The 23463-nt window shown below is 38.8% G+C and overlaps 1 protein-coding gene and 1 long non-coding RNA gene across 3 annotated transcripts in view; one reads left to right on the forward strand and one right to left on the reverse strand.

The window, feature by feature from the left end:
• Window positions 1-23463, forward strand: part of Mamdc2 (MAM domain containing 2) — a 169842-nt gene that overhangs the window by 128994 nt on the left and 17385 nt on the right. The window contains exons 10-11 of the mRNA XM_027406513.2: window positions 7496-7589; window positions 10018-10170. Of these exons, the coding sequence (XP_027262314.1) occupies window positions 7496-7589; window positions 10018-10170 (247 nt within the window). The remainder of the gene's footprint in view (window positions 1-7495; window positions 7590-10017; window positions 10171-23463) is intronic.
• LOC107977240 overlaps window positions 1-23463 on the reverse strand; it is a 62486-nt gene that overhangs the window by 12499 nt on the left and 26524 nt on the right. The gene's annotated exons all lie outside the window — the stretch shown is intronic.

A 23463-nucleotide genomic window follows, 5' to 3' on the forward strand; every position in this document is an offset into this window, starting at 1 on the left:
TTGTTTTCTCTTTTAATCAGCTTTTTAAGTTAACACTGTAAATCTGTATCTATGGCTCTGAATAATTTTCACAACACTCAGATTTAATGATCACCTATTTCTCCAACTATTGTATTCTAGTTTATTTCTTTCTTTTTGAAATTTTAGGCTATTTCATATGTTGCTTGGTGCATGCTTCTTTGGCTTAATGGTCATTATAATATAGTGCTATAGTAAACATGTAAAAGCATGCTAATACTTCTCGTCTTTAGAATGTATTGCTATTTCCAAAGTGTTTGCACTTTCCACAGGGACAGATTTAGAGGGTGGATCCATTTTACTTCTTCATATTCATTGTGCAAAAGTATTCTTCCAGGGTAATTGTGAAAAACAGACTTTAGAGCTGACAAAAGAAAAGAAAGCCACTTTTCTTCTCTGTAGCACAATTAATTTGATAAATCATGAGACATAGCAATGCATTCCTTCTAATATAAATAAAATGCTAATAGAATGTGACACTGGCTGGGATTGATGACAGAGATCTTTGCTTCTCAAATGCACAATAAGTTCCCAGGCATGAGCCTAGAAAGACAAATATTTTATATACTATTTAGATAACCTCTACAATCTCTCCAGAAGAAAGATTAACAGAAGCTTAAAAAAAAACCCTAAAAGTCACCCTGTTTTGTTTTGCTCTGTGTAAATCCATAGAGATAAACATTTATATCTCTTAGCTATCCTATTTATAAAAGAATATGAACACAGAGCCAGGAAACATTCACATGCCAGACAAACAGAGATTCCTCTGGGGAGATTAGCTTAGGATATTTTATAGTTTGCATAGTGACAAAACATCACACGATCTAAGATTTTCTCTTAAAATAAATTCTGTATTTTAATAAATCTGATCATCATGAGCAAAAGGACTAACAATAACACTAATAATAAAACCACTAATTATACACACAAATAAAATTAAACCACAACATTTGGCATAGCAGAACTTAGAAAGTCAAGTTTTCTTGTTATTCCTAAGTAGAATTTTGCTTCTGTTATGTCATCCTTTATCTTTTTCACTTGAGTGAAGATTTGCAGTTAGTTAAGAGACAGGATATGGCCCATAATAGCCCACACTAATTAAACATTAAGCTACAAATTTGAAGCAGCTCAATCAACTACAGTGAGATGCAACATAAATATTTTAGAAAGCACTGTTTGGGCAGTATATATCTATAACATATCTTTTTAAACTGGTCCAATAATAAGAAATCAAAATCTCTCCCTCTATGTCTGTCTGTCTGTCTGTCTGTCTGTCTGTCTGTCTCTTTCTCTCCCTCTCTCCCTCCCTCCCTCCCTCCCTCCCTCCCCCCTCCCTCCCTCCCTCCCTCCCTCCCTCCCTCCATGTCTCCGTGTGTGTGTGTGTGTGTGTGTGTGTGTGTGTGTGTGTGTGTGTGTGTGTGTATGATACATTCACATACACACACATACACACACTGAATTAAATAATTTATGGTCTGGATCTTTTCCTTCACACACAACAATAAAACTACCAAGATTGATAAAATAATCATGTTAGGGATTTTATTCATCTTTGTCTTGGAGCAGAAGTTTCTGCATGGGTAGTCAATGGGACTTTGTCCATAGTGTAAATAAAGCACACTGCTAAACACTTCTTTCCAAAACAATCAATAATGTTTGTACTGGAAATACGTGAAAGATGCTTGGGAACCAACTACCACTTTGTGTGGCATGAAAAATATAAGACCCAGAGACAGCTATCAGGGTTCAAGCTTCAAGCTGAAGATCAGAGAAGCAAAGCAGCCAAGCCAGTAGATCTTTCCTCTACCCACCAGAAATGACAATCTTGTCTCCACGAATCCTCAGAGGCAAAATCTCTGAATTCCTGTTTCCTCCTCCTTTTATTCCTTTCTCTTCTCAGCAATATCCTTCTGTCTCCACCTCCCTAGTGTAGGGATTAAAGGCCTGTGATCCCAAGTGCTGGGATCAAGGCATGAGCTCTATTACTCTTCATTCTTGTGTCGACCAGGGTGGCCTTGAACTCAGAGAGATCCATCAGCCTATCTCCTGAGTCCTGGGATTAAAGCTGTGTGCCACCACTGTCTAGCTAGCTAGTATGGCTACTGGTATTAAAAGTGTGTATCACTACTGCCTGATCTCTATAGCTTGTGGCTGGCTTTGCTTTCTGAACCCTCAGGCAAGCTTTAATAAATCACAAATAATATATCACCACAATTCCCTTTTTGTATAATACAAAAAGCATAAGGTTACAACTAACACAAGAAAAACTATACAATAAGTACATTACTTATATATAATATATACAGGTAATAAGTTCATCAACAAATTCAGAGAAAATACTCCATTATCTATGCTATCTTGGTGAGTCCAAAGTCTTGCACCTAATTTGTTTTCTACTATAATTTGCATTATCAAATTATCTTTTTATGTCTCTCAACCTTATATACTATACATTTCTTGAATTTCTTTTCTGAATCTGATAAACAAGGAAAGCTATAACTATAGCTATCTAATCTTCAACTCCCTCAGAGACCCAAGATGGCAATGATATTAACTAAGCAAGCAGGAAGTGCAAGCAAGCAACTTCCAAAAACTGTGAGAAATGACAAAAACAGCTGGCTGCCTGGACAGCCACCCAAGGTTCCTCTGCAATGATGAGGCATCTATATTCAGCCTATAGGCCTAGAATCTCTGACAGACTTTTCTATGAAGCAGGATTATTGAATGTCTGTCCCACCTTATCCTGGCAAGGTTTTATAGTCACTGTCTTTTGTGTCCTCCTAGTCTAATTTGGACAGCATACTGTCAGCAGTCAAGAAAAGGGCACTTTCTTGCCCAGTGATTACTTTTGCCATGAAGAATGTAAACTCCGGGTGGAGTTTCTTCAATGCCCGTCATCTTCTCTGTAGTAGATTGGTGTCTCATTGTCAAAAAGAAAAATACCTATGTTATTAAAACATTTCAAATGCAGCATTTTGTAGATCTCTGAAGTGTTTGAAGACAACCTGTCTTTCTAAAATATACTTCTGTTTGACCTTGAAAAATACCTAATGTGACTACAAGTTCGACAGTAATAGTTGACTAATTACTAACCTACATTTCCTTATTATTCTATAGAGCTGGTAAAAATAATTTTCAAGGGCTAGAAATTTGCATTACATTGTTAAATGAGCTGTATAAATATAATACCTTAGACAATACTAGAAATATATGTGCAGTATGTTTTAATCAATTAATTTCAAATTTGTATCAATATATAGTATTTGTATACAATATACAAAATTCCTATCCAATGCAAAATATTTAAAACTAGCAGTTTCTTTTTACAAGTAGATTCAATAATCTACCTTTTTATCTCATCATAGCTATATCCTCCCTTTTTTTCTTTTCAGAGTAGATTCATTAATCTACCACAGGATAAAGTATTCCTTTTTTTTTTCTTTTTTTTCAAAACAAGAACCTTGTATCTAATGCCCTTCATTCAATTTTCTTCCTGGCCATACCAACAACATTTTGTAACCAATCACCCTAAACAATGACAAATATCCATAACCCAATAAGTTTTCAAAAGCTACCACCCCACCTCTTGGGAATGAGGACATAGTGTTCTTAAAGTTACTTCCTGCTGTCTGGGATCCTGAAAAGAAAAATTTGGGTTAATTGTCAAGTCCTGGGAGAGGTAGCTGTATCATTTATTGTCCAGTCTCTGCATAATGGGAATGTGCTGAGCTTGTCTCAGGTCCTGGCTAGAGTAGTGTATGAGGCTGAATCATCTCAGCTGGCCTCCTAAAAATTGTTCTGAGCAGTTTGTAATCCAAAGCTGATCTTTAGTTGGTGTTATTCAGCTTAATGGTATTATCATAGTCCTGGTGAAATTGTTATTGCAGTGTTTCTTCTTCTTCTTCTTCTTCTTCTTCTTCTTCTTCTTCTTCTTCTTCTTCTTCTTCTTCTTCTTCTTCTTCTTCTCCTCCTCCTCCTCCTCCTCCTCCTCCTCCTCCTCCTTCCTCCTTCCTCCTCCTTTGTTTTCTTCTTTGTTTGGTTGGTTGGTTTGGTTTGGTTTTTTTGAGACAGGGTTTCTCTGTGTTAACAGTTCTGGCTGTCCTGAAACACAATTTGTAGATCAGGTTGTCCTCAAATTCACTGAGATCTACATTCTTCTGCCTCCCAAGTGATAGGATTAAAGGTATGTATGACCTCCACTTTGGCTTAGATTCAATCTTCTTTTAGAGACTTCACAGATTGCATTAGGTCAGATTATTTCTTTTCTTGGTAATTTTTTCCAGGTAGTTTCCCCTTCTTCTTTGGATGTTTATGTCCAAAAGTCTTAAGTTCCTCAAGATGTTTGTTTTTATTTTCCTGAAAATTAAGAAATTTAACCCTTGCCTAACCCTAACTTTGAGGAGGTTCCTAATGTAATCTTTATCAATGTTGATTTATGGTTTCTCCTGAATTTTTTGTTTTAATCTTCTAAAGCTCTTCTTCCAGAACCTTATGGCTTCTTACTATAGGTATTAGGTTCTTTAATTGCTCTGGGAAGAAATTTCCTCCAAGGTTACAGGAAACGACTGAACAGAATTTGGGACAGGAATCTTCAAGAGGCCCCTCAAGGCATTTCTCAAAGGCAAAGTATTGCCTTGATAATTTCTTGTTGATCTACATTCCATAGTCAGTGCTTGCCTTTGCCACACATTCTGCATAATCCAAAAGGGAGGAACATTCTATTTAGATTATATTTATAAAAAAGAATTGTTTCTAGAAACACGCTGTTTATTATCCCTTTTCAGGTGACCTTTTCTGGCACAATGAAAACATTTGACATTTCAATTTTTCTTTAAACCTCTTGAAATCACCTCTCTTATCCACGTATCATCATCATGGTCATGACCTTCAATATTGATTTTATCTTGGATCCAATCTTCCAAAGGTGTTGACTTTGCTTTTAAAGGCCTAATTATCCTTTTGCATTGGGCATTAGCATTTTCAAAAGCCATAGTTTCAATTATTATTTTTCTAGTTTCTGAATCTGATGTCATTCTATTTACTGCTGATGATAGGGTACTGTGAATTTTCTGGCCTGGCAGGTTCCCTGGCCCTTGAGCTCCGACTTAATTATTAACCCATACCTACTAATCCATGTATTTCCATGTGGTCTTCAAGAGAAAGGTCCGGGTCTCTTACTCCATTAGGGTCAGAACTAGCCTATAAGAAACCATAGCCAAAGACCAATAGTTTCATAACTAATATAGCATCCGTGTGTTTCATTGGGGCAGAGAAGGGCGGCAGGACCTACAGACCAGAAAGCTCACATAACATGATAGTCTTTGTAAGAAATCTGTGTGTGCTTCTTTTGGGCCCTGCATGACTTTTGTAAATGATTCAATTGTCTTTCCTGCTTCTCCAATTCTGTCCCAAGCATTCAAAGCTGCTGTAAAGCATAAACTGAAGAGATGATCATCATAGAGACATTGCTTTTCTAAAGTAGCATAATCTCCTCCAAGAATTTGATCTTGGGGAATACCGCTTGCTTTTAGCCTTTTGATCAATATCCATAGCCTCTTTTCTGAACCAGGAAACCCACTGTAATTGGGTTCCAGACTATCAGACAGCTTTAATCAAATCTATGCAACCTATAGGGATAACCCTATTACAAATGGCCACATGCTTATTGTCCACTTCATAAATGGTGAATAGATGACATATAAGACTACTGCTTCTGAGAAGGATGAGTGATGAGCAAAGGGGTCCAGACCAGGCTGGTGAAACCCACAGAAACAACTGACATGAACAACGGGGAGCTCTTGGTCCCCAGACTGATATCTGGGATACCAGCATGGGACTGATCCAGACCCCAGGAACATGGGTTTCAGTGAGGAAACCTTGGAAATCTATGGGACCTCCTGTAGAAGTTCAGTACTTAACCCTAGCATAGGTGTGGACTTTGAGAGACCATTCCACATAAAGGGATACTCCCTGAGCCAAGACACACGGGGGTGGGCCTAGGCCCTATTCCAAAGGATCTGATAAACTATGATGACACCCTATGGAAGGCCTCACCTCCAGGGGAAGCAGAAAGGACATATGATAGGTAGTGCTTTAGTTGGGGGGGGGGGTTGTAGGGGAGGAGGAGAGGGAGGGGGAACTGGGATTGATATGTAAAACAATCTTTTCTCTAATTCAAAAAAAAAAAAAACAAGACTACTGCTTCCTTGAACTTTCCTAAATCTAACATTGTCACAGGCTTCCAAGTAGCTCTTATAGAACCTCTTTCACTTGGCACTTCCTGTAACGTTACTGGATATATTAAAGTTGTTTCTCTTAAGACCTTAGAGTGTTCCTTTTTAACCTGAAAATGCAATGCTGAACTTGTTTTTCCATGTAATTCCTCAGTCTGGGTTTGAATAGCTCTATAATCTGCTTTAGTAAGGTTTTCTAAGGCCTGCATCTTAACTCTCATATCAACCAACTTTTTTCGAGATAAACCAAAAATTATCAAACTGACAACAAGGATTATCAAAATGACAATTAACAGTGTGTCAATCCCAGTTAAGTTGATTACCCCTTCATTTAATTGTCCCATTTTAAAATCACCCATTATGTAATCATACGGAGACCTAATTCTCTGCATTTTAATAGTGTTTTCCATTTTTTAGTATGGGGAAAAAACCTCTCTTTTTTTTAACTAATCCCTTCCTTTAAGAATTCCCAAATCTGTGGACAATGTCAGTGGACTATGAGGCATAGCATGTCTGAATCAGAGAACTAGCTTGTGGCCATGAACTGAGAGTTTCAGCCCAAGGAAGGGGGCTCTGAGAAAAGCCTGAAAGCCTCCTAAGTTTTGTTGGCAGCTAAAGACTGTTTAGAAAAGTGCAACCAAAAAATCCCATGCTTGCTCAAAGATTTCAGAAGAAAACCTAGCTGGTCAGGCAAGGGACTCAGGCAGGAGGGACTCAGGTCAAAGACCAGCCTACAGCTCAGGCTTGGGCCTGGGCTAGTGGCTGGTGGCCTCTTTTCTGTGAATTCGTACTTTAACATTGGGCACCAATTATAGCATAAAAAATAAAAGACCCAGAGAAAGATATTGAAGTTCAAGCTTCGAGCTGAAGATCAGAGAAGCAAAACAGCCAAGTCAGTAACTTTGAGAATTATCGAGGGAAGAAACTTAAAACCTTATAGGCTTTTCTCTATCACCTAGCTTATTGCTTGCTTTCCTCATAGCAGCTGCCAATCTTTAAAGATCACCTCTAGTTTTTATATGCATATACACAGTATATTTATTATTAAGTCAACTCTGCTTAAAAGAATGCAAATCCAGTGGCATATACCAATTCTTCATTACACTGCATCCTGTTACTCTTATAGGTGGTGAGAGGGTGTTTCAAATTGCTTGTGCAGATCTGTTGTGTTGAGTAAATCTCAAGGTTGAAGGGTTTCTGTTTCCAGATAACAGAATACATAATTTTATTTTTATGGATTACAGGTGGTTTTTATGAGCCTATGCAAAAGCTTTTGGGATTGTGGACTTGTAGCCTTGGATGACATTACCATACAACTGGGAAACTGCCGGTCTCCAGGTAAGAGGACTATTAGTCATTCTAGCTGTTTGTCTCTCCACCCTATGACGGACATTTCCAGTTCCTCTAAGAACCTCATACATTTAATCCATGCTATTCTGTCCCTTGTTTTCCTTAATGCACACATTCTCACAGAACTTTGTAGTAGATTCTACAAGTTGGAAAGGAAGACTCTGGTGTTCTGTGTGGCTTTTTATGTATGGCTTGGTTTCCTTTCTTCATTGTAAGGAAAGTTAGCAATGCCTCCCTGAATGTTGGGGACAATGTACATACATTCCCCAGCTTATGAACTGCTTCCAAGTAATGCTTAAAAACAAGTGCCCTCTATCTTAACTAGTATTATAATTATCATTGTACTTTTTAGAGAAGGCACATTTTCAAGTAATATTGATGGCATTGCTATTTCAAAATACTTGTGAGACCATTAAATTTTTAATAAAGCTGATACGTTCTAAGTCTAAGTGGCAGTAATAGACCCTACAGCAGCAACAGGGGACATAGGTTTTTGCTGCTGCTTATAACATCCTAATGGTTATTTGTTGTTTTATTTTTCAGTTCCTTTAAAGTTTTGTGCAATATTGTTTTGATCATATTTATCTCTCCAACTCTTCCCAGAATGAATCTCTTTCCCCTATCACCTAACTTTGTGTTTTCAAACCCTTCAAGACCAATTTGTGCTGCCTAAAATATTCTTAGATGTATGTTCTTCCACTGAAACATGGTCAACTTGTGAAGGGCTACATTCTTAGATAAATCTGATCCTTCCTTTTCCAGCAGCTATCAATTGTGAGGGGGTAGGACTGTGTACCTACCACCCCTCTGCATGCTGGGATTTTGTCTTGCTTGAACTTGCACAAGTTTTTTGCATGCTGTCATAATTGTTGTGAGTTCATTTGTGCAGCTGTCCTGCTGTGTCCAGAATACATTTTGTTGCAGTCATCTACAGACACTGGCTCTTTGCACCCATACTTCCATAATGATCCCTGGGCCTTGGGATGAGGGTGCAGTGGTTCTTTCAAAGACCTCAGCTCAGGCTTCTATACCTCAGGAAAGAATTTCTAAATGAATGAGAATCGAAGTTGGAACTTATTAAGAAAAGATTTTAACACAGATTTATGTTCTAGTGTCAACACAAGATGCTTAGGAAAAGGACAGTAAACACCCAAGATATGACTGTAGAGCTTCCCAAGAGAGAGTTTTCATAGTCATATATATAATTTTGGTGGCTTCTTGAGTTACATTGGTCAAAGTGTTTCTAAGGACTTTTCCTTTTTATGGTGAAAGAGATAATAAGGTGGCTTCTGCTGTATCCTGATAAACGTAAGGGCTATAAAGAAGACAAAACTATAGGCCACACGTTGATGGATTCCTTACTATATTACTTGCAAGGGGGTTGAGACATATTTTGTCTGCAAACCAAGTTCATAATCTTGTTTGTGAGATTCTCAGAACATAGCATATTTGCATCTAAACATGGAGTAAGGTTAAATTTAAGTTACATACAAGGCTCACTGCTATTTTCACAGTATTATTCAAAATGGTTCTAGACTTGTGTCAAATCCTGTACTCTTGGCTGGCTTGAGACCAGCCAGACTCCAAAATGAGCTTCCCCATCCATTTCTTCATAATTTCCCCTTTATTTCTATCTTACTTCAGACTAAGCATTGATAATTGAGAAACTAAAGTCATGGTATCTAGTAGCATACTAGACATGGTGGGCAATGAGTAAATAGTGCATACCTCAATAATTCTCAGTATTCATCTGTTTAACAAATAGCCAAAGTATAGTAACAGTCTATTTGTGGAGACTAGTTGAAAACTGAATTAGGGCTGGTGGCCTAGCTCAGCAGCAGACACTTACACAGCTTACACAGGTTCTGTGTTTACTCCTCCTGATATAAAATCAATTTAAAGGAAGACACCTTGCTTTCAGGCCCTTGGATTCTGAGTCCTTGGAAGGACAATACCAATAAGAGTATCTACACTCAAGCCAAAGAACCGGGAATGGGGCCTCATTAATTAGCACTGTATATAAAACAAAACACACACAAAAAAAACCAGAATATCATTGAAATTTTTACTAAAAACTATGGATGTGGGGAGGTGTTAGAAGCAATGCATCTCCAGTTTTCAGAGCTTTGTAATTCCACTCACACAAATTCCCAAGTTGGGGAGGGGGTGTCTTGTTCAAAGCAACCCAATATTTCAGATCTAGATTTCTGATTCTGTGTCATGATAGGACCCACAATGGAGCACAGATTAGCTGGAGGTAAGGCTTGGTAGGCCACCTGTGAGGGTCTGCCTCTCCATAGGCTTGACATATGGCCAGACACCTCTCAGACATGCAAAGTGGGCTTGCTAGGAGCCATGAGAATATACATATTCATTAACTGTCTCACCAATTACAACACCTGCTGTTTCCTTGCAGAGAGACTTCCACCTCCACCTGGAGAGTGCACTTTCGATCAAGATGAATGTGCCTTTACACAGGAGAAAAGAAACCGGAGCAGCTGGCACAGGGGGAGAGGAGAAACACCCACCTCTTACACAGGACCCAAGGGAGATCACACTACTGGGGTAGGTGAGTTACGCCACATGGTGCTGTTTCCTAAGAATCTACCTTAGCATACTAGAGGTCATTTACCACATTTTATGTGTGCAGCTTCATGTCTTGTGACTAGAATGAGCTACACATGAGATTTTTAATAGGTTTATTGGAAAATCATATTTTATGTTTATAATACTGATTAATGTATATTGTTGCAAAGATAATTTAGAACTGGGTTTAAAAAACTAAAGGGAACAAAAGTTGGGGGAAAGAAATTAATCAAAATTGGAGCTGAGGTTTAGTATATAAATGTACGAGCAGATTGGGAGCAGGCAGATAAGGCCAACTCTGTGCTTTCTATAGCTGAAACAAGGACAGAAAATTCTTCTGTGAATTGTGATTCACTGTGTTGTTGTGATAACACATCAGGAGCTGATAGGTGGAGGTATAGATAATCAGGTGACACATTATCTATCCACTCCACCAGACAAGGTCTTGTTCAGGATGGCCTAGAACTCAGGATCTTCCTGCCTCAGCCTCCTGTGAGCTCAGGGATGCAGACAGATATATGCCACTATGCCTGGCTAAGGAGTATGTTTTCAACACAGAATGTGTAAACTATAATAGGACAAACTCAAGGTTGCTCATCCTGTTACTACTGTATATCAGCAAGTGAAAACAGTCAGTGGTAAAATATGCTCTCGTTATCAGTTAAGGCACAACCTTAAATTCAAAGAAGGAAAATGTCCCTGAACTAAATTCTCAGAGATCCTTGACACTAAGCTTCAGTGTCCATAAAGAAAAGTCAGGAGGATGTGGTAGGTTATAATGTGCTTACCTTATGACCAACCTCAAGATAAATCTATGAGCCAGTACCATGGATCAATATACGATGTATGTAACCTTTCTACTGAATTAGACAAACTCAGTAGAATTCAACCACGAATAGCTTTATTTTTCTTTCCATCATTCACTTCAGTTATATCCTAAAGACTTCTCTCCCCATTCCTTGGCAAATCCCTTAACTCCCAGTTCTGCTGAGGTATTAGAACAGTCATAATTCAGGCATTTTAAAAAGTATAGTCCTAATTTAAAAAAACCACTTCCATTTCTCATTCAATCAAAATGCTTCTGATCTCTTTAGCTTGGCCTTGACTCCTTGTCTCAGGAGGATAAAGGAGACAACTGTATAGTCTTTAGTCTTTATCTTATACCCTTTCCTGCCTTCCCTGTTTGTCAGGGAAGGTAGAGGAAGAATTAAAAGCCAATAACTTTAAAATAGTTAGTGCTCTTTTAAATTCTCTCTTGGCTATTGACTGTTCCCTCGTTGTGACAGATGTCAATAATGGCCAACTGGAACTTCTGCAGCACACCATGCCTGGCAGTGTCCACTCTGCCTAACCCTCTGTAATCAGCCATTTGCACTTGTTGCCTCCACATTAAGGTACACACCTCTATACTGCCACCCAAGTTTTTCTGAAAGTTTCTGCTTTGTTTGAAGAGCAATATTTCATCCACCTTCCCAGAGTGTCCACTGGCCTCAGAAACTAATGCACTCTCACCTAAAATGTGTCACCCAGTGCTACTGCTGCCCTTTTTCTATGGTGCTTTGGTAGACTCAGGAAGATTATTTCCTCAGAGAAGAATATTGCTAAAGAGATTCAGCACTGGCCAAAGGTAGACCAGATATCCACTTTTGGTATTGAATAGTGATTCTAGAGAATTATGAGACCCTTTAGGCTTCATCTGGAAATGCATCAGAAAGTCACAATAACTAGAAACCATATATATGATGACACTCTGGCAACATAAAACAGAAACAGAATCGAAATTGATGTTAAATGGACAGGGAATCCTTTGCTGAACTTTGAAACAGGAAATGATCAGTTCAGGTGCATTCTGATGCAAGGGATAAACTATATAATCAGGGGTCTCTTTTCTCCTTCCACTTCTCTGTGCTGAGTTTTCTGGATTGGTTCCAGTATCATCCAGAATATCCTATCATGGTAAAAAATTGGCTAAGCAAAGACAGAACACTGAATTTTGCAGAAAGGGATAACACTGATGAAAATCTCCAAACTGAGCCCCCCCTTTTTTTTGAAAAATATGTATTACTATAGAGCCCTGCTTGGCCTGACACTTGCTATTAGACAAGGCTGGCCTTAAATTTACAGAGATCTACCTTCCTCTGTCTGCCTCATAAGTGCTAGAATTAAAGGCCTGTGACACTATGCCCAGCCAAACTAAGCTTTATTGGCTCTGAATAGCAATGTCATAAGGGCTATTATAAGTACTATATAACCATTGAATTCCCACAGTACTTAGTATTATGACTTATTCAAGATAGATATGCAAAAATCTTTATGGTTTGAGTGAACAAATGCATAAATGAGTGAATGAATGAATAAATGAAATCCTTTACTGAAACATATAAGAATGCTCATTATTTAGCAATACCCATCACAGTAATATACACCTATAATCCCAGCACTCAGGAAGCTGAGGCAGGAGTATTACAAATTTAAGGCCAGCCTGGGTCACATAATGAGATCCAGGCCACAATGGGCTATATTCCAAGTCCTGTCTCAAAACAAAAACAAAAACAGCAAAACCCTCTTTAGAAAAAAATAAGATTGTGGGAAGATACTATTTTTAATATTCACTGCAGTATAGAGGAGCCAATCAATTTAGCTCATCTGTTATGAGATTCCCCCCCCCACCCCGCAAAAGGTTTAGAGTTTTTATTCCTTTTATGCAGGCATAAAGAAGGCTTTAGTTAGAGGAATGAAAAGACACTATGGAAAATAAGCATAAGATGACTTTACAGGGAGGTATTCTGGATAATAAAGATCATGGAATGAAGACAGGACTGGATCAAAGTACTAAATAGTGAAGGAGCCATTCCTGAAGAGAGCAAAGGGAAGCATCCAGGCCAGGGTAGAAGAGACCCATAGGCTTTGGAGTTGGGAAAACCCAACATATTTCATTCATTGGGTATGGCCTTAAGAAAGCTACTTAGTTCCCAGTTTCAGCTTTGACATCTAGAAAACAAGAATACCTACAACTACCTACTCATTTACATAATTTCAAGAAGTGGTCCAAGATCAAGATGTCCTCATGGTTGCTTTCCTCTGGCCTCTCTGGCTTGCAATTGGCCATCTTCTTGCTATGTCTACATATGGTCTTCTCTCTGTGCCAAAGAGACACACATCCCTGGTGTCTCTTTGGTTATGACACTTGTATTGAATCAGGATCCACCCAAGCAATCCTCTTTAAATTCAATTACATTTTTAAAGGCTCAGTCTCTAAATGTAACCACACTCTGATATACTGAGGTTAGGTCCTCATTGTGTGTGTTTTGGAGAGATGCAACTTAACCCATAGCAGACTTTTTTCCAGGAATCAGTGTCATGGGCTGAATATCAAAGGAGAAGGAAAATTCTTTCAAGTTAAATGAGTGGCAATCCAGGCCTGCTCCTGCTCCTCGTGGCTTTATGCTACAGTCTGGGTTTGTCTGACTCATAGAACATGTTCTACCTCCTCCTCACACATTCAAAACTATGAAAATCTATTAAAAACATGTGCAATATACATTAAATAATATATTCCAGTCCTTTACTGGCCATCATTACCGAGCTATGGGGACATATGTTAATTAACTTGGGATGGCTTTGTTTGAAGATGGTGTGGTTGTATTTTCTTTGTCTCTTTGAAAACTTTAAAAAAAATGTTTCAACTGGCTAGGGTGAAATTTCACAGCAAAAGAATGAATGCAAATGTTTCTTAGTGAATTCCATATTTATTCTGAATGAATACTAGATATATTAAATGAAAGTCTCTGGTGCACAGTGTAGCGAATGCTGATTTTAAAAAACAAATTTTTGTTTTGTTTTGTTTTGAGACAGGGTTTCTCTGTGGCTTTGGAAGCTGCCCTGGAACTAGCTCTTGTAGACCAGGCTGGTCTCAAACTCACAGAGATCCACCTGCCTCTGCCTCCCAAGTGCTGGGATTAAAGGTGTGAGCCACCAATGCCTGGCTTAGGAACTTTAAGTTACAATACTGGCCATAGGATACTGTCAACCAGGAGTCCCATGAAAATGGAGCCTCAGATGTGACCTGATATGGAGGTAGTACACTTAAGGCCATGAGTCCCCATACCAGGAATGGGAACAGGCCATATAACAAGGAAATTATCCATCCATACAACGATACATCCTTGGCTTGGCCACTGCTATGTCCAATTGATTGCTTGAGATAGTGGGGACATCTAATAAACCATGTTGAATTATGTGTCATGGCCATCAACTAGAGAGCAAAAGAGAAAAGTATGTTTTCATACACTCCCACCCTCACTGGCCTAGACAACTGACTCCCCACTTCTACCTCATTCACATGCATGCAGAGAAATTCTGCAAAGGCTTAAGCTAAGAGTGACTGATGACATCTCTACATTGAAGACCAAAAGCCATTGGTATCTGCCTTGGGCCCAAGATAAGGTGTCTACCAAAGTGCTTTTGAATCAGTCCTATCTCTTCACTTTCCCTGCTTAAAGCCTACCAGTTTACAGTTGACAGAACTCAAACAAAGGAGGAAAAAAGAAAGATGGGTGGGGAAGGGGGGATGCAAACCTGTTTTATAGACAGCTGCATGATAAACAGTCAATACATGTCCACTAAATGAAAAGAAAAGCTCAGCAAAGTCACACTATTATTATGTCAAGCTGCTGTGTGTGTGTGTGTGTGTCAGAATCAATATATCATCTCAGGTTAAATAAAGACAAGCCCTGTGAATGATCTTCAATTTAGCTGCCAAATGGGTCAAATAATGTTGATTTCCCAGGAATGGAGTGTTTGAGAAGTAGACCACCTGTTCTGACTCAGTCTCTATCCATCCTGTCCTTGCACGTGCCTTAGTCATAAAGCTCTTAGTTTATAGTTCTGTCACAGGAGAGGTGCAGATGGGATGAGGCTGAGTAAAAAAAAAGTTACTGTTCTTAGAAAGAATCAAGCATTTCTCTTGAGCAAGTATTCTTGAACTGTTAGGGCCATTGGTTAATTGCCAGAATACTGATAAAGTTAGTTTTGATCATTTAGTTTTTGCCAGTGTTCTTGCTTTTATGGTGATTTTTAGATCTTCAGAGGTGCTTATTCTGCTTCTCTGGAACCCTTCTGACCACCTGCTTGCTTTTTAATTGATTCAAGTACATTGGTGAAATTCTCTACCCACATATTTATGTATACATATAAACGTGTGTGTGTGTGTGTGTGTGTGTGTGTGTGTGTGTGTGTGTGTGTGTGTGTGTTATAGTGCTGAGGATTGAACCCAGGGCCCTATACATACAGAGAAGAGTGACATTATTAGTCTATATCCCAACCCTTCATTAAACTACAGTCTCTTATATGATAACTCCATGTTATGGGTTACCTGTTTCCCCAGGTGGAATTTCTCTGTGTATACACACATATACCTTAAAATCTATAATAAATTTGACTGAAATCTAGATGTTGTAAATGAAAAATCACAGAACACTTCTGCGATGGTGTTTTTCCTCTCAGACGATAAGAACTGAGGCAATGTGAGGTGGCCGTGGCTGTGCTTTCTTGGGCACCCATCTGGTTCTGCCTACAGACCAGGAATATTTTCCAAGAATGGAGTCTGGAGTTTATTTAGAAATTATCATCTCTAGGATGTACTAAACTTAAACTTTGTCTCTAGCTGGTGAGATGGCAGAAAACACTACTTTGTTTTGCATTTAACTTTATGTCTCTTGGTCTTTTCAAGTTAAGAATTTGATGAATGCCTCAAAAGAAGATGGCCTAGCCATATGTCTTCTTTCTGTCCCTCTTTCCTCATAAAACGTGTCCCTACCAACTCAACTGCTTGAGCAACTTTGAACGCTAGTTACCTTCTGCTCACATCAGTAGGTCTGTTGGTGTCTCTGCCACAATGTCTAAAGAGGGAAGCAGTTTGGAGAATCTTGAGTTCGTTCTGTGGACCTTCCATTTTCTCTGGAATCTGTTAGTTCCTCAATGCCTTGGAGCTTGGAACAGTTTCTGATATCTCTGAGACAGGTGCCATCCCTATTAGATCAGGATTGATCAAGCCGATTTGAAAATAAAAGAAAAAGGAGAGCTATGTTGACAGAAGTGGGTTCTTCTTTAAGCGGAACAATGAAGAGAGGCAGGAGTGAAGACAGTGCACAGAGATGCAGGGGGACTGAGGGTTTTATAAGGCAGAAAAGAAACTCTTCCAGTGGAGAATTCAATCCACAGATGGAATTTTCCACTGTGGATCGAATCCTTTGCAGTCTCATAGTTGCAAATGTGAACAGAGGTTGAAATGCTGACCTTGTCAGGAGCTTGCCAGTTCCTAATTCCCTGAAGATGTCAAGAGCCTGCAACTTTCCTGTCAGTTTCTCAGCTCACCTGAGGCTTTTAAGTCATTATCCCTTCAAGACCCTGAATATTTTTTTCTGTTTGTCTATCCTAAGTTTCCTCTAGGCATACTAGAACAGTTTCAGTCACACACTAGAGCCAGAAGAGGCTGCTCTGATATCAGGCATCTTCTGGAACATCATTTATTTACAACAGATTTTTTAATAATTTATTTTTATTTTATGTTCATTGGTGTTTTGCCTGCATATATGTCTGTGTGATGGTGCTGGACCTACCGGAACTGGTGTTACAGACAGCTGTGAGCCGCCATGTGGGTGCTGGGAATTGAACTCAGGTCCTCTAGAAGAGCAGCTAGTGCTCTTAACCACTGAGGCATCTCTCCAGGCCCCACAACAGATTGTTTTGCTCAGAGGTTAGGAGCATTGTTGTGTTCTAGGCTACAAACAAACCAATCATATTTTAAAAATATTTTATTTATTATTTGACAACCTCAAACATGTATATAATGTATCTTGATCATATCCAACCTAAATCCCTTTTCCTACCATCCTCAGACTCTCCCCTAAGGCATCCCCTTCCCACCTTCATGTCCTTTTCCTTTTCTTTTTTTTTTTTTTTTGAAATAACCCATTGAGTCTGCATTTGCATGGGTTTGGGGTCACCTAGCACAGCATGGGCTTATTAGTGGCCACATCCCCAAAGAAAAATGGCTCCCTCTCCCAATAACCATCAATTGTCAATAGCTCCTCAATTAGGAATGGAATATAATGAATCTCTCCAGAGTGTTGATTGGCTTGATCTAATGCAGATCTTGTGCAGATGACTGTAGGGGAAATGCTAGCCATGCCCTCTTAGGGGCTGGCACAGGTAGCATTTCCCCTACAATTCCCCTTTTAGTCTAAAAGAGGATTAAAATTTAACATTGTAAATTATCTATCATTAACAATCCTAATGGTGAATTACATGAAGTTATAATAATAATGTCGCATCTTAACTATAACTATTCCAACTAAACATTAAGGTCCAAGCTTGAACACCTTTTTATTTAGACAGAAAAGAGGAGAGGATGGGGGAAGTGCTTCTGTGTATGTGTTTGTCTTATTGGATGATAAATAAAGTACTGTTTGGCCAATGAGGCAGCAAGTTAGGCAGGACTAGGAGTCAAGGAGGATCCTGAGAAATGTAGTAAAGAAGTGGTGATCCAGGCAGGAAGTGACATAGCAGAGAGACTCATACATAAGCAAAGACAAGAAGGAAGTCGTCTTTTTCCCCTCTTCCTCCTGCTCTCTGCTCTAAGCTGCCATGTGATCCCGGGATGAGGATGCCAGTGAAAGGTGTCCTACATAAGATAGGTCATATAAAACATATAGATTTATGATAATTAAGACTGAGCTAGCAGATGAGAAATCCTAGCCATTGCCCAAGCTGCATTTGTACCTAATATAAATCTCTGTGCGTTACTTGGGACCTTAATGTGGCAGTGGGTGGAACTTGGGCAGTCTGGCAGAAAGCACCCACGTGGTGGGAGGGTTCAGGTGGCCACTGGCAGAAAGACTTATTGTAACAGATGACTATGGATGATATAAGTTCATGAGTACAGTGGCCATGTGATGCCTAGAAGACAGCATTTCACAGCACCCCTCACATCCTTGATTTTTTATATTGATTCTGCCATATCCCCAGTGTGTCCTGACTCTTAGGAGGTTGATTCAGATGACCCATTTGGAGCTGAGCATTCAACAGTTACTTATTCTCAGTATTTGGATCAGTTATGAGTCTCTGCATTACCCACTGTCCTATACAAAAAGAAGCCTTTTGACTAAGTTTGAGAGCAGCACTAATTTATGGGTAAAAACACAAATACATAGAAAGCAGTTTGACATCATGTACATTTACAAAACAACAGTAGTAGGTTCTTCCCTAGGACTTATGACATCCCCAATCATGGGTTTTTGACCAAGTTTAAAATACCAGGCATAAAATCCCTCATATGGAGCAGATCTCAAATTTAATCAGAAAGCAATTGCTTACCCTTCTAACAGCCATGCCACTATTGCACAAGTAGGTATACCTTGCCTAGCAGGTCAGTGTTGCAGCATGTAGGATCCAGCTCTGGTAAGTCTGTTGATGAATTTTCTCCCCAAGCAGCCTGCATAAAGCGCATTTCAGCACTGTAAAAGCTATCACATATGTGCTACTACTCCCTACTCCCATTAAGGGCCTTTCTGCTCCCCTCTCTCATGTGCCCTTCTAGCCTTTTGACCTCTAAAGAAACCCCAAATTAAACACACAAACATAAACATTTGAAGGTAGGATCTATGTATGAGAGAGAACATGAAGCATGTTTTTCGGAGCCTGAATTACCTCACCAGTTCCACACATTTTTCTTTACAATTGAATAAAATTCCATTGTGTAGATATAACATATTTTATTATCTATTCAATTGATGAACAGCCAGGCTGATTCCATTTTCTAGCTATTATGAATAGAGTGGCAATAGACATGGTTGGGCAAATATCTCAGTAATACAATGTGGAGACCCTGGAGTATATGCCCCAGAAACGGTATTGCTGGGCTGGGTTATATAGTAATCCTAGTTTTATTTATTAATTTATTTACTTGTGTGTTTTACACTTTGTATTTTCTTCCCCTAATTTCTTCAGGGGTCAAATCATGGGCATAAGAAAAGTGTACACAGTTCAAAATGTTCATTAGTAGTGGTCATTATTGCATATGTGTATACACACACATATGTATGTGCCACCAAGAACATGTGGAGGTGTTCATTTTGCTCAGGAATGTTTAGACTGCAGGATTCTTTTGTGCTTACATGTGAATTTTAATTGTTTTTCTATTTCTGTGAATAATGTCATTAGAATTTTATGTGTATTGCATTGAATTGTAGACTGCTTTTCAAAAAATAAATTTATTTTTACATGTATGGGTATTTTTCCTGCATGTATGTCTGAGCACCATGTTGTGCAATATCCACAAAGGCCCGAAGACAGTGCATTGAATCCTCTGGGATGAGTTTCTTATCTACCATCTTACCCATAAGTCCCCCCTGATCAGAGTATTTAGAACGAGATCTTTGTATCTCTGGGCTCTTCAGACTATAAGCATTTGTGGGTATTTTATGCCTCTGGCCAAAGGTCTTGTTATATCTGAGATGATATTGCATAGTGTACTATTCTTTGACAAAAGGTAATAGGGGAATAATAAAATTTACACAGACACCGGCTATAAACAGTGGCCCAACAGAGGATGCCACTATTTGTGTCTTCCCTTTTGTATCTCCCCATCCTGAGGAATAAATACCAGGGACATTATCTTAAGAAAAATACCTCAACTGTATTTGTTAAAGCACAGTAAGGAAGACTTTATTCAAAACCATTGTGGTAAGAACCAGCATAGTATGATTTTTCGGTGGAGGGGAAAGACAAGGCTCAACCTGAATACAACATGGCCAAGGAGGAATAGAGAAACAAGGAGCTGCATGAGATTAGGGCATGGAAAATTATCAGGAAGAAATGTCAGGGGCAGGAAGGATTCTGGATGAACTGACCTACCAGGATTCTTGCTGAAGGCAGCCCAAGGTTATCATGCATCACCTCTGGGATGGTGGAAGGTGAAAGAAACAATCACATAGCTCCTTGATTAGATATCAGGGGTGGAAAGCTCCTGACTTGGAAAGCCTCTTATGAGATAGGACTTTGTGAGGAAACGGTAGGCCTAGGGAAATATTTAAGAGCTAAATTTGGGTCAAACAAGGATCATTGCAAACTGTGAGTATTAAAGTACTGCAAATGGCTTCTTTTTATTCAATTGTCAAAGAAAACACTTAGAAAACCATATCATATTATTTAAAGTGACTTGTATAGTTAATAGAGTTTTGCTTAGATAGACAGCACTGAAAATTTTCTTTAATGGGGAATATATCCTAAAATAATGTATTTTGAAATTTTTCATTTACTCAACAAATTAACAGCAATTCATAGATTTTTAGGATACTGGAGGTAGGCAGCCTATTAAAGATCAGTTAATGCAACATATACATTAAAGATTATGGAAATCCTTTTAGTTTAGTTTTTAATAATTATTTGCTGTTATCCTTAGGTAGAAACATTAAGCTTTCTTGTTACTAAGTATACACTGTAAACAATAATGAATTGCATTGGGGGAAAAAAGAGAGAGCTAGTGCCTGCATGGGTGACTATGGCTCCTTTAAAAATATAGATAATAAGATAATGGTAGGAACAACTTTAAAAGGTGGGACTTCCTATTTTATACATTGGAAAGTGTTCCACTGAGACTTGGGGCCAGTAGCATAATGTGTTTCTCCTTGATGTCTACCATGTATGATGGCCACAGGGCCCTTTTTAAATTTTTTTATTAGAAAAAAACCTTCTTCTACATGTCAATCCTAGTTCCCTCTCCCTCCCCTCTTCCCCTGCCTCCCCCATCCCCCATCCCAACCCCTTTCTGCTCCCCAGGGAGGGCAAGGCCTTCCATGTGGGATCTTTAAAGTCTGCCATATCATTTGGAGCAGGTCCTAGACCCTCCCACAGGGCCCTTTTTAAATTAACATAATGCATTCTGGGAATTTTGAAGGGCATGCCTCTATATGTAGACTGCATTCTACCTTTTCACTTCCCATCCTTAAAGCCTGTCAATTTATAGTTGGAAGCGCATACACAGGGAAAAAGAAGAAAGGAGAGGGGCATCAAAGCTGGTTTATAGATAACTGTATTAAATGGTAAGTCAATATAAATTCATCAAATAAAAAAATCTCAAAAAAAAAGAAAAGAAAACTCCATAAACCTGCCAGGTAATTTTGTGCCTGTCAGGATCAATATATCAGCAGCAGCAGTTCTAAAGGAGATATAGTTTCTGCCTTCCTAAAGGACAACGCAGAAAGACCTTTCCATATTCTGAGGTTAGCATGTATAGCCTAGTAGAATGACAAAGCATCCAGCAGTGAACTGTCCCTGCTCTTTGCTAGCTGCTGAGCCTTGGGCTTGATTACATGGCCTCTGAGTTTCCTCATATATAAACCAGCAATAATGGTTAATGCCTATTAGCCTCTTAGGGTTGCTGTGGTAATTAACTGATAATACATAAAAGCCACTGAAACATGTGGTGTTGTTATTTCTACAATTCGTGAATCTTTTATTGAATCTGATGTCTGGCTCTGTAATACTTTCCAAGAGTCGATGTTTAATGCCATGTGTGCCTCTATAAAGTACAAAGCCATTGCCTGCAACCACTAATAAACTTCCTTGGTTAAAAAAAAAAAAAAAAAGACTTGGTAGAGTTATTAAACCAAAATTCTCCCTAATCACATTCTAACTACCTCCAGTATATCAAGTTATAAGAATATGGCTATTTTTAGGTTTGCCAGTAATACCCATGCAAATAAAAAAAAAACAAAAAAACATAGCCAGCATGCCAGAACCATTATTCCATAGATGTATAACTCGTTTTCTGTTTCTATGCTAACATGAAGCTGCTTGTTTGAATAGATACATATGAGTAATAAAACTACTAAAAGAAAACTATTACAAGTAAACTATTAAAAGGAAAATATTAAATGCAAGTAGCATATGATAGACAAAAAGTATAGAATATAGAATCTGAATGATGAAAGCTTGGGGAATCCTTATCAATGAATGATTGTACTAAAATAACAACAAAGACACGCTCCAAAAAACTTTAGCCCCACCATTTCACTGCTGTTAAAAGAAAGCATTCTGTGACAGATGGAATGTCACTGGCATCAAGGTGGCATGGACTCTGCAGTATTTATTTCTGGTTCCTGCACCATCTGCATGAGTAGCTCTGTTCTACAGAAACAGAAAGTTTCCCAGCACAGATGCCACTGTGTTTCTTATTTACAAGACAGTGACAGCCAGTCATAACAAACTTTCCAGGGTTTTATTGCCATTTATATGATACAAGGCTATCAGAATTCTTTGTAAGCATTTGTTTTAGAAGGGTTTTTTAATAGAGATTTGTGGCCAAATGATAATGAATAAATAAACCAAAAGATAACTATCCAACTTATGAGAAATCTCCCCCTCCCCCCACCCCACCACCCCCATTGTCTCAGCTCCTGGCCCACTGAGTCTAATAGGTGGACTGCCATGGGTCTTTCTACCCCATCCCTCCTCCTCCCAGAAAAAGCAGCTTCATTTGGAGTTCTAACAATTCCAAAGAAGGACACCATCACTCTCTTTCAAGATGCCCTTTGATGTTTGTTCTGGAAATTAAATTCTCTTCCAACATACTAATAAGTAAAAGTAGGAGTCTTCTTTACTTCTAAGAACACATATCAAAGAATAATTTATTTATAGAAATGTCCTCTTAAATGAAAACTATGAATTTGAAATGTGGGTTTGGTTTCTTTGTTTCTTTTATTTTGTTTGTTGAGGCAAGATCTTAGCAGCCAGGTGGCCTCAAACTTCTGATCTGGCAGGAGTATGAGCATGTATGTGTGTGTGTGTGCCTGTGTGTGCATGTGTGGGTGTATCTAATTAAGGGCCAGTCCTTGTCCTTAAGAATCTGGATACCTGACACCCAGGTATGTAACCTAGCTGTTCCAGTGGTCTACATTGTCTATGAACTCTGCAGGGTGCTGCAGTGTTCCCACAGTGAGGTTTCCACGACAGTGTCTGATATCATCAGATCCCACTTTCCCAGAGAAGGTTTTTGCGAAAAGCCTTTAAAGATGTGGTAAGATGCTTGAAAATACCACAATGAAACCCATTATTACTCCATATTCTGACCTGAAGAATTGATTGATAAAAACTGCTAAAATGCTGGACATCTGGTGGGGTTAACTGGAATGCCCCTGCCCTATTAATACCTCACCCTCATTTCTTCCAAAAGTCCTTTTAAAGACCCCAAGAGTAGCAGCTTGATGGTGCCTGT

The sequence above is a fragment of the Cricetulus griseus genome, chromosome 3, assembly GCF_003668045.3.
Source record: "Cricetulus griseus strain 17A/GY chromosome 3, alternate assembly CriGri-PICRH-1.0, whole genome shotgun sequence".
Lineage (NCBI taxonomy): Eukaryota > Metazoa > Chordata > Mammalia > Rodentia > Cricetidae > Cricetulus > Cricetulus griseus.